The sequence below is a fragment of the Salvelinus fontinalis genome, chromosome 11 (genome assembly GCF_029448725.1).
Source record: "Salvelinus fontinalis isolate EN_2023a chromosome 11, ASM2944872v1, whole genome shotgun sequence".
Lineage (NCBI taxonomy): Eukaryota > Metazoa > Chordata > Actinopteri > Salmoniformes > Salmonidae > Salvelinus > Salvelinus fontinalis.
The window spans coordinates 48,373,797-48,385,875 of record NC_074675.1 but is presented as its reverse complement, the minus strand read 5'-3'; the positions used below and the strand labels follow the sequence as shown (position 1 = coordinate 48,385,875).

At 44.1% G+C, this 12,079-nt stretch overlaps 1 protein-coding gene across 8 annotated transcripts in view; it reads right to left on the bottom strand.

Moving 5' to 3' along the window:
- Window positions 1-12,079, bottom strand: part of ablim2 (actin binding LIM protein family, member 2) — a 133,704-nt gene that overhangs the window by 48,507 nt on the left and 73,118 nt on the right. For all 8 annotated transcript variants that reach the window (XM_055938952.1, XM_055938951.1, XM_055938955.1 and 5 more), the window contains exons 7-8: window positions 1,465-1,552; window positions 456-514 (exon numbers count right to left, since the gene is read on the bottom strand). In XM_055938952.1, the coding sequence (XP_055794927.1) occupies window positions 456-514; window positions 1,465-1,552 (147 nt within the window). The remainder of the gene's footprint in view (window positions 1-455; window positions 515-1,464; window positions 1,553-12,079) is intronic.

Below are 12,079 nucleotides of genomic sequence, written 5' to 3'. Positions count from 1 at the left end.
CCAGTCAAAACAGTCCCAGTCATCACAGTCCCAGTCATCACAGTCCCAGTCAACACAGTCCCATCTCTAATGGGGCAGAACACAAGTTGACATACAAGATGATGTGTGGTTTAAACATTATATTGTGATGAGTATGACTCCTCATTCAATACTGTAACACAGCCTTAGTTAAACTGTAGAGCTGCTGTAGAGTCATTTGTCATGGACAGATGCACGTAACATTAAAATGGTAGTAGTGTCTGTCGACAAACTGTGAGATGCGAAACCTTTTCGTCACTGATCATTTGGACACATCACGATTTTGCAAGCGATCGCATCTTTTGAATTTCAGAAGAGGAGGGGACATTTTTCCCGTAGACTTGACTGAAACTGGCTGAGAGTTTCTGTTTAGAGGGATGGAGACTTCACTAGTCCCGTTAGTCTATTTATAAACATGTCTCGGAGAGAGAACTCACCTTACTCTTTTCCTCCTGTCTGGCTGCCTGTCTGCAAGGAGGATGCCAGATGGAGTTACCTGACAGACAGGAAAGGAGGAGAGAGAGAGAGAGAGAGAGAGAGAGAGAGAGAGAGAGAGAGAGAGAGAGAGAGAGAGAGAGAGAGAGAGAGAAAAAAAATGAGAAAGAGAAGGGAGAGAGAAAGGGAGAAAGAGAGAGAGCGAGAGAGAGAGAAAGAGAAGGGAGAGCGAAAGCGAGGGAGAAAGAGAGAGAAGAGAGGGAGGAGAGCGAGAGAGCGAGAGAAATACGATGAAATGCATTCATTTCAAATGTCATAAACTGTACAAAGCATAGTCTTTCCCCAGAGCATCAGTTGTTCCTGACAGAGCGTCATGACTTTGGCAGATAAGAGATCCAAAATACGCCAGTGACTGTCCTATCCCCAGCTGTCTCCCTGTCACTGTAACATAAGCTAATACCAGCCCAAGTCTAAGGAAGCTGATTCCAGTAGTAAATCTGTCAGATAGCAAACTGCAGGGAGAGAGAGACAGGCTTTCTGTAAATCACAGACTGGAGCCAAACTTACAGCAATAGTGCTCCAGGAACAATAAATAAGAAACGAGGTGACTCATAAGGCTGAGGTTGTGTGAGGTGATACATTCATTAACACTGTAATCCAATTCATTAGCATTGGGCAGATGTTCTGTAGCTCTATGGCTTTATGGCAGCTGGGCTATTAGTGAGATAAGTTTCTGTGTTGATGGAAGGCTGTTGGTGCTAATCTGAGTAAAAAAAGAGAGAGAGAGCGAGAGAGAGAGAGAGAGAGAGAGAGAGAGAGAGAGTATGTGAGAGAGAGAGAGAGAGAGAGAGAGAGAGAGAGAGAGAGAGAGAGAGAGAGAGAGAGAGAGAGAGAGAGAGAGAGAGAGAGAGAGAGAGAGAGAGAGAGAGAGAGAGAGAGAGAGAGAGGGAAAGAGATGGAAAGAGATGGAGAGAAGGTGACAGAGACAGAGGAAAAGAGAGGTTGGTTTACCTTGCAGGTACATCTCTTCTCCCTCTCCAAACATCTGCTCACACCTGGCACAGCGGGCACATGAGGGGTGGTAGTGTTTCTCCCCAGCCTGGTACAGACAAGAGGTCAGAGGTCACACAAAGGTTAAAAAGGTCTTCACTGACATCGAAACAAGAGGTTACAACCTAGGAAATCGACAGTGAGAGAATACTGAAGAACTGACAAATGGTAGCAGAAATAAAACAATCCACAGCTGGTTAACAAACACTTTACAAGCAATATCCTACAACCAGACAAAACAACATATCAAGTCTAAAGCAGAGGCCTCGTGTGGATGTGTTATTGGTTAGTAGGCTGCTGATGCTGCTGGTTTAACCCTTACCTAGAGTAATATTCTGTAAGCTTCTCCAATTAACATTAACAGCTTCTCCACTAATTAAAGTGGAGTCGGATGAGGCGCAAAACAAAGTGCAGTTATCCAACATCGCCACAAGGGGGTGGTGAGGTACAGGCCACAATACTGCAGGTCGGCTACGGGAACACTAAGAATGTCTACAGGACCATCCAAACCTTTATGAGACTAATCAAGACGTCTAGAAGATGACATGACACCAATGAACGCTGTCTATGTGCTCTAGCACCACAGTAAGACGTATGGTTTCACATTGACCTGCTAAAGGATGGATAATCACTTATTCCTGAAGCTGTGATGAATTCCACAGAGCTGTTGTGCTAGAAATGACCTATGTCTATAATGAGATGATTTCATGGTGTGGATGGCACTCTCTCTAACTCTCTCTCTCTCTCTCTGCATGCTGGGAGTGTTTGGTGCATGCTGGGAATTGAGTGAGTGTAGAGTTATATATATTGGTTTTTCTTTTACGTTCCCTTTCTTGGTGCTATTTTCTTTTTTTCTTCCTATGATTAAGGTTATCCTTATTTTTATTTAGTTGTTGTGGTAGAATTAAGTATATTGTTTTTTGTGTTAAAATTATCCTGGTTTTGGCGGGGATGGCGACCCACATGGGGACGCCGTCCCTGTCACTTCGGCACGGCTTTAGGTGTGTTACTGAAGCTACTGTCACGGTGGAGGAGTTTCTGGTCGCCGTAGGAGAGAAGGTAGGATATGAGAATGTTGCTTATGCGTCACGGATGAATAAAGCGGTGGTGGTTTTTCTTAAAGAAGAGAGTCTTGTAGATCGTATGGTTGAGCATGGTGTACTTCTTAAAGAAGAGAGTCTTGTAGATCGTATGGTTGAGCATGGTGTACTTCTTAAAGAAGAGTATTGTAGATCGTATGGTTGAGCATGGTGTACTTCTTAAAGAAGAGCGTCTTGTAGATTGTATGGTTGAGTACGGAGTACTTCTTAAAGAAGAGTCTTGTAGATCGTATGGTTGAGCACGGAGTACTTCTTAAAGAAGAGAGTCTTGTAGATCGTATGGTTGAGCACGGAGTACTTCTTAAAGAAGAGTCTTGTAGATCGTATGGTTGAGCACGGAGTACTTCTTAAAGAAGAGAGTCTTGTAGATCGTATGGTTGAGCATGGTGTACTTCTTAAAGGAATGTTTCTTCAAGTTACACCGCTTTTTTCTCCGTCAACAAGGGTAAAGATTTCAAATGTACCGCCGTTTATTCCAATGAGCTATTGGAGCGCGAGTTATTGCGGCTTGGGAAGTTTGCAAGTTCAATTAAGGTTGTCCCGTTGGGTTGCAAACACCCGGCGTTGAAACAGGTTATGTCGTTTCGGCAACAGGGGTTTATGTTTTTAGACTCACCAGAGCAGACTTTGGAGTTATCGTTTAAAGTCAAGTAAGGGACAGGAATAAGAGGGCTTGGTTATTAGAAGTAATAATACTGAGTGATGAGGCTAATGAGGTTGACTGGGGTATGTGGTGGGAGGGGCAGCATATACTCAGTCATGGTACTAATTTCAGTGCTGGGGTGGCCATCTTGTTTTCCTCAGGTTTAGAAGTGACTGTGGTATCTACAACAGAGATTGTCAAGGGTCGGGTTTTATTGGTCAAGGTGGATGTAATGCGTTTTTTATTCGTTTTTTTTAATGTTTATCCTCCTAATGAGGGTACAGAGCGTCTTGCTGTATTTGGTCAAATAAAGGAAACCTTAAGACAGTGTGACCAAGAGGGGTGTATGGTTTTAGGGGGGGACTGGAACTGTACAGTGGATTTTACTGTTGATCGCACCGCTGAAGAACCTCACCAGCAGTCAGCCACTTTCCTGTCTGGCCTATTAACTGAGTTTGAGCTTTCTGATGTGTGGAGAGTAAGGAATTCAAAAGATAGGCAGTACACATGGTTGAAAGTTAATGAAGGTCGTGTCAGTGCAGCAAGGTTAGACAGGTTGTATGTATCTGATCTCTACTGTAGTAGGGTTGGAAGGTTAGACAGGTTGTATGTATCTGATCACTACTGTAGTAGGGTTGGAAGGTTAGACAGGTTGTATGTATCTGATCACTACTGTAGTAGGGTTGGAAGGTGAGACAGTTTGTACGTATCTGATCACTACTGTAGTAGGGTTGGAAGGTGAGACAGGTTGTATGTATCTGATCACTACTGTAGTAGGGTTGGAAGGTTAGACAGGTTGTATGTATCTGATCACTACTGTAGTAGGGTTGGAAGGTTAGACAGGTTGTATGTATCTGATCACTACTGTAGTAGGGTTGGAAGGTTAGACAGGTTGTATCTGATCTCTACTGTAGTAGGGGTGGAAGGTTAGACAGGTTGTATGTATCTGAGCACTACTGTAGTAGGGTTGGAAGGTTAGACAGGTTGTATGTATCTGATCTCTACTGTAGTAGGGTTGGAAGGTTAGACAGGTTGTATGTATCTGAGCACTACTGTAGTAGGGTTGGAAGGTTAGACAGGTTGTATGTATCTGATCACTACTGTAGTCGGGTTGGAAGGTTAGACAGGTTGTATGTATCTGATCTCTACTGTAGTAGGGTTGGAAGGTGTGATATTACTCCTGTGGGTTTCTCTGATCACCATATTGTTACTGTTGATATTCACTTGTCCTGTCCACGAAGGTCATCACTTTACTGGTATTTTAATGTTAAGTTGTTACATGATGTTATGTTTTGGGAGGGTGTAGTGGAGAAAGGGTGTGTCAGACTGTCAAGGTGGAAATGGGTGCTACCCCAGCTGTCTTATAGGGGAAGGGTATTGGTAGATAATAATCTTGCTGCCTCTACCCTGTGGCACAGACTAATGATTTTACAGCCACCCAGGGCTGGGAGCCAGGAGGTGATCGGGTCAATCAATCTGATACAAGAGCTTCAGAGGACCTTTGTTAATTTCTTCTGGTCTGGACAGCACTGGATTAAAGCTGCAGCCCTGTACCTGCCACTGCACGAGGGGGGACAAGGCCTGGCAGACATTTCCTCTAGGATCATGGCTTTCCGGCTTCAAGCAGCCCAGAGACTGTTGTACAGAGACGGTTCTAGCAGCCCAGAGACTGTTGTACAGAGACGGTTCTAGCAGCCCAGAGACTGTTGTACAGAGACGGTTCTAGCAGCCCAGAGACTGTTGTACAGAGACGGTTCTCACAGCCCAGAGACTGTTGTACAGAGACGGTTCTAGCAGCCCAGAGACTGTTGTACAGAGACGGTTCTAGCAGCCCAGAGACTGTTGTACAGAGACGGTTCTAGCAGCCCAGAGACTGTTGTACAGAGACGGTTCTAGCAGCCCAGAGACTGTTGTCCCTGTCACTTCGGCACGGCTTTAGGTGTGTTACTGAAGCTACTGTCACGGTGGAGGAGTTTCTGGTCGCCGTAGGAGAGAAGGTAGGATATGAGAATGTTGCTTATGCGTCACGGATGAATAAAGCGGTGGTGGTTTTTCTTAAAGAAGAGAGTCTTGTAGATCGTATGGTTGAGCACGGTGTACTTCTTAAAGAAGAGAGTCTTGTAGATCGTATGGTTGAGCATGGTGTACTTCTTAAAGAAGAGTCTTGTAGATCGTATGGTTGAGCATGGTGTACTTCTTAAAGGAATGTTTATTCAAGTTACGCCGCTTTTTTCTCCGTCAACAAGGGTAAAGATTTCAAATGTACCGCCGTTTATTCCAATGAGCTATTGGAGCGCGAGTTATTGCGGCTTGGGAAGTTTGCAAGTTCAATTAAGATTGTCCCGTTGGGTTGCAAACACCCGGCGTTGAAACAGGTTATGTCGTTTCGGCAACAGGGGTTTATGTTTTTGGATTCACCAGAGCAGACTTTGGAGTTATCGTTTAAAGTCAAGTAAGGGACAGGAATAAGAGGGCTTGGTTATTAGAAGTAATAATACTGAGTGATGAGGCTAATGAGGTTGACTGGGGTATGTGGTGGGAGGGGCAGCATATACTCAGTCATGGTACTAATTTCAGTGCTGGGGTGGCCATCTTGTTTTCCTCAGGTTTAGAAGTGACTGTGGTATCTACAACAGAGATTGTCAAGGGTCGGGTTTTATTGGTCAAGGTGGATGTAATGCGTTTTTTATTAGTTTTTTTTAATGTTTATCCTCCTAATGAGGGTACAGAGCGTCTTGCTGTATTTGGTCAAATAAAGGAAACCTTAAGACAGTGTGACCAAGAGGGGTGTATGGTTTTAGGGGGGGACTGGAACTGTACAGTGGATTTTACTGTTGATCGCACCGCTGAAGAACCTCACCTGCAGTCAGCCACTTTCCTGTCTGGCCTATTAACTGAGTTTGAGCTTTCTGATGTGTGGAGAGTAAGGAATTCAAAAGATAGGCAGTACACATGGTTGAAAGTTAATGAAGGTCGTGTCAGTGCAGCAAGGTTAGACAGGTTGTATGTATCTGATCTCTACTGTAGTAGGGTTGGAAGGTTAGACAGGTTGTATGTATCTGATCTCTACTGTAGTAGGGTTGGAAGGTTAGACAGGTTGTATGTATCTGATCTCTACTGTAGTAGGGTTGGAAGGTTAGACAGGTTGTATCTGATCACTACTGTAGTAGGGTTGGAAGGTTAGACAGGTTGTATGTATCTGATCTCTACTGTAGTAGGGTTGGAAGGTTAGACAGGTTGTATGTATCTGATCTCTACTGTAGTAGGGTTGGAAGGTTAGACAGGTTGTATCTGATCACTACTGTAGTAGGGTTGGAAGGTTAGACAGGTTGTATGTATCTGATCTCTACTGTAGTAGGGTTGGAAGGTTAGACAGGTTGTATGTATCTGATCACTACTGTAGTAGGGTTGGAAGGTTAGACAGGTTGTATGTATCTGATCTCTACTGTAGTAGGGTTGGAAGGTTAGACAGGTTGTATCTGATCTCTACTGTAGTAGGGTTGGAAGGTTAGACAGGTTGTATGTATCTGATCTCTACTGTAGTAGGGTTGGAAGGTTAGACAGGTTGTATGTATCTGATCTCTACTGTAGTAGGGTTGGAAGGTGTGATATTACTCCTGTGGGTTTCTCTGATCACCATATTGTTACTGTTGATATTCACTTGTCCTGTCCACGAAGGTCGTCACTTTACTGGTATTTTAATGTTAAGTTGTTACATGATGTCATGTTTTGGGAGGGTGTAGTGGAGAAAGGGTGTGTCAGACTGTCAAGGTGGAAATGGGTGCTACCCCAGCTGTCTAATAGGGGAAGGGTACTGGTAGATAATATTCTTGCTGCCTCTACCCTGTGGCACAGACTAATGATTTTACAGCCACCCAGGGCTGGGAGCCAGGAGGTGATCGGGTCAATCAATCTGATACAAGAGCTTCAGAGGACCTTTGTTAATTTCTTCTGGTTTGGACAGCACTGGATTAAAGCTGCAGCCCTGTACCTGCCACTGCACGAGGTGGGCAAGGCCTGGTGGACATTTCTTCCAGCATCATGGCTTTCCGGCTCCAAGCAGCCCAGAGACGGTTGTACAGAGACGGTTCTAGCTGGGTCGACACAGACTATACATTGACGAGGAGAGCGGGCTGTTTGGGCTTAGACAAACACCTTTTCCTCTTAAAGCTGGAGGGGGGTGATTTGTCTGGCCTGACTCCATTCTATGAGTCTGTTATGCAGGCTTGGAGAGTTTCCCCTTAAAGCTGGAGGGGGGTGATTTGTCTGGCCTGACTCCATTCTATGAGTCTGTTATGCAGGCTTGGAGAGTTTCCTCTTAAAGCTAGAGGGGGGTGATTTGTCTGGACTGACTCCATTTTATGACTCTGTTATGCAGGCTTGGAGAGTTCTTGTCAAGTCCCGTAAGGCCGGCACGCCACCAGGGATGTGGCTTTTTGAAGAGCCTCTTTTTCACAAACTGCCGATTGAAAAGAGGACAGCTGACCTCTAATGGAGGATAATACATGGAGCCATAGCCAGCAATATGCATCTGGTACACCTGGATCCTACAGTTGGGGAAGGGTGTCCATTCTGTGCTGAGTCTGAAACTCTGGCACATCTGTTTTTACGATGTCCCAGGTTGGTCGGGGTGATTGACCTGATCACTAATTGGTTCTCAGCTTTGGGAGAGGTTTTCTCATCCCAACTGTTTATATTTGGGCTAAAGTACAGGTCATTCGGGGACAACCTATTACAAACTGGTCAACAATATTGATCTGTTTATGAGTATATGGGGTATTCAGAGTCTGTTGTGTTTAGTTACTGTGGAGGAGGATTTGGTGTTGTGTTTAGTTACTGTGGAGGAGGATTTGGTGTTGTTTTTAGTTACTGTGGAGGAGGATTTGGTGTTGTTTTTAGTTACTGTGGAGGAGAATTTGGTGTTGTGTTTAGTTACTGTGGAGGAGGATTTGGTGTTGTTTTTAGTTACTGTGGAGGAGGATTTGGTGTTGTGTTTAGTTACTGTGGAGGAGGATTTGGTGTTGTGTTTAGTTACTGTGGAGGAGGATTTGGTGTTGTGTTTAGTTACTGTGGAGGAGGATTTGGTGTTGTGTTTAGTTACTGTGGAGGAGGATTTGGTGTTGTTTTTAGTTACTGTGGAGGAGGATTTGGTGTTGTGTTTAGTTACTGTGGAGGAGGATTTGGTGTTGTTTTTAGTTACTGTGGAGGAGGATTTGGTGTTGTTTTTAGTTACTGTGGTGGAGGATTTGGTGTTGTTTTTAGTTACTGTGGAGGAGGATTTGGTGGTGTGTTTAGTTACTGTGGAGGAGGATTTGGTGGTGTGTTTAGTTACTGTGGAGGAGGATTTGGTGGTGTGTTTAGTTACTGTGGAGGAGGATTTGGTGGTGTGTTTAGTTACTGTGGAGGAGGATTTGGTGGTGTGTTACTGTGGAGGAGGATTTGGTGTTGTGTTTAGTTACTGTGGAGGAGGATTTGGTGGTGTGTTTAGTTACTGTGGAGGAGGATTTGGTGTTGTGTTTAGTTACTGTGGAGGAGGATTTGGTGGTGTGTTACTGTGGAGGAGGATTTGGTGTTGTGTTTAGTTACTGTGGAGGAGGATTTGGTGGTGTGTTTAGTTACTGTGGAGGAGGATTTTTTTGGTGTGTTTAGTTACTGTGGAAGAGGATTTGGTGCTGTGTTTAGTTCCTGTGGAGGAGGACATAGTGTTGTGTTTAGTTCCTGTGGAGGAGGATTTGGTGTTGTGTTTAGTTCCTGTGGAGGAGGATTTGGTGGTGTGTTTAGTTACTGTGGAGGAGGATTTGGTGGTGTGTTTAGTTACTGTGGAGGAGGATTTGGTGGTGTGTTACTGTGGAGGAAGATTTGGTGTTGTGTTTAGTTACTGTGGAGGAGGATTTGGTGTTGTGTTTAGTTCCTGTGGAGGAGGATTTGGTGTTGTGTTTAGTTCCTGTGGAGGAGGATTTGGTGTTGTGTTTAGTTCCTGTGGAGGAGGATTTGGTGGTGTGTTTAGTTACTGTGGAGGAGGATTTGGTGGTGTGTTTAGTTACTGTGGAGGAGGATTTGGTGTTGTGTTTAGTTACTGTGGAGGAGGATTTGGTGGTGTGTTTAGTTACTGTGGAGGAGGATTTGGTGTTGTGTTTAGTTACTGTGGAGGAGGATTTGGTGTTGTGTTTAGTTACTGTGGAGGAGGATTTGGTGTTGTGTTTAGTTACTGTGGAGGAGGATTTGGTGTTGTGTTTAGTTACTGTGGAGGAGGATTTGGTGTTGTGTTTAGTTACTGTGGAGGAGGATTTGGTGTTGTGTTTAGTTACTCTGGAGGAGGATTTGGTGTTGTGTTTAGTTACTGTGGAGGAGGATTTGGTGTTCAGTTACTGTGGAGGAGGATTTGGTGGTGTGTTTAGTTACTGTGGAGGAGGATTTGGTGTTGTGTTTAGTTACTCTGGAGGAGGATTTGGTGTTGTGTTTAGTTACTGTGGAGGAGGATTTGGTGTGTGTTTAGTTACTGTGGAGGAGGATTTGGTGTTGTGTTTAGTTACTGTGGAGGAGGATTTGGTGTTCAGTTACTGTGGAAGAGGATTTGGTGGTGTGTTTAGTTACTCTGGAGGAGGATTTGGTGTTCAGTTACTGTGGAGGAGGATTTGGTGGTGTGTTTAGTTACTGTGGAGGAGGATTTGGTGTTGTGTTTAGTTACTGTGGAGGAGGATTTGGTGTTGTGTTTAGTTACTGTGGAGGAGGATTTGGTGTTGTGTTTAGTTACTGTGGAGGAGGATTTGGTGTTGTGTTTAGTTACTGTGGAGGAGGATTTGGTGTTGTGTTTAGTTACTGTGGAGGAGGATTTGGTGGTGTGTTTAGTTACTGTGGAGGAGGATTTGGTGTTGTGTTTAGTTACTGTGGAGGAGGATTTGGTGTTGTGTTTAGTTACTGTGGAGGAGGATTTGGTGTTGTGTTTAGTTACTGTGGAGGAGGATTTGGTGTTGTGTTTAGTTACTGTGGAGGAGGATTTGGTGGTGTGTTTAGTTACTGTGGAGGAGGATTTGGTGTTGTGTTTAGTTACTGTGGAGGAGGATTTGGTGGTGTGTTTAGTTACTGTGGAGGAGGATTTGGTGTTGTGTTTAGTTACTGTGGAGGAGGATTTGGTGGTGTGTTTAGTTACTGTGGAGGAGGATTTGGTGTTGTGTTTAGTTACTCTGGAGGAGGATTTGGTGTTGTGTTTAGTTACTGTGGAGGAGGATTTGGTGTTCAGTTACTGTGGAAGAGGATTTGGTGGTGTGTTTAGTTACTGTGGAGGAGGATTTGGTGTTGTGTTTAGTTACTCTGGAGGAGGATTTGGTGTTCAGTTACTGTGGAGGAGGATTTGGTGTTGTGTTTAGTTACTGTGGAGGAGGATTTGGTGTTGTGTTTAGTTACTGTGGAGGAGGATTTGGTGTTGTGTTTAGTTACTGTGGAGGAGGATTTGGTGTTGTGTTTAGTTACTGTGGAGGAGGATTTGGTGTTGTGTTTAGTTACTGTGGAGGAGGATTTGGTGTTGTGTTTAGTTACTGTGGAGGAGGATTTGGTGTTGTGTTTAGTTAGTGTGGAGGAGGATTTGGTGGTGTGTTTAGTTACTGTGGAGGAGGACTTGGTGTTGTGTTAGTTAGTGTGGAGGAGGATTTGGTGTTGTTTTTAGTTAGTGTGGAGGAGGATTTGGTGGTGTGTTTAGTTACTGTGGAGGAGGATTTGGTGTTGTGTTTAGTTACTGTGGAGGAGGATTTGGTGTTGTGTTTAGTTACTGTGGAGGAGGATTTGGTGTGGTTTAGTTACTGTGGAGGAGGATTTGGTGTTGTGTTTAGTTACTGTGGAGGAGGATTTGGTGTTGTGTTTAGTTACTGTGGAGGAGGATTTGGTGTTGTGTTTAGTTACTGTGGAGGAGGATTTGGTGTGGTTTAGTTACTGTGGAGGAGGATTTGGTGTTGTGTTTAGTTACTGTGGAGGAGGATTTGGTGGTGTGTTTAGTTAGTGTGGAGGAGGATTTGGTGTTGTGTTTAGTTACTGTGGAGGAGGATTTGGTGTTGTGTTTAGTTACTGTGGAGGAGGATTTGGTGTTGTGTTTAGTTACTGTGGAGGAGGATTTGGTGTTGTGTTTAGTTACTGTGGAGGAGGATTTGGTGTTGTTTTTAGTTACTGTGGAGGAGGATTTGGTGTTGTGTTTAGTTAGTGTGGAGGAGGATTTGGTGGTGTGTTTAGTTACTGTGGAGGAGGATTTGGTGTTGTTTTTAGTTACTGTGGAGGAGGATTTGGTGTTGTGTTTAGTTACTGTGGAGGAGGATTTGGTGTTGTGTTTAGTTACTGTGGAGGAGGATTTGGTGTTGTTTTTAGTTACTGTGGAGGAGGATTTGGTGTTGTGTTTAGTTACTGTGGAGGAGGATTTGGTGTTGTGTTTAGTTACTGTGGAGGAGGATTTGGTGTGTGTTTAGTTACTGTGGAGGAGGATTTGGTGTTGTGTTTAGTTACTGTGGAGGAGGATTTGGTGTTGTGTTTAGTTACTGTGGAGGAGGATTTGGTGGTGTGTTTAGTTACTGTGGAGGAGGATTTGGTGTTGTGTTTAGTTACTGTGGAGGAGGATTTGGTGTTGTGTTTAGTTACTGTGGAGGAGGATTTGGTGGTGTGTTTAGTTACTGTGGAGGAGGATTTGGTGTTGTGTTTAGTTACTGTGGAGGAGGATTTGGTGTTGTGTTTAGTTACTGTGGAGGAGGATTTGGTGTTGTGTTTAGTTACTGTGGAGGAGGATTTGGTGTTGTTTTTAGTTACTGTGGAGGAGGATTTGGTGTTGTGTTTAGTTACTGTGGAGGAGGATTTG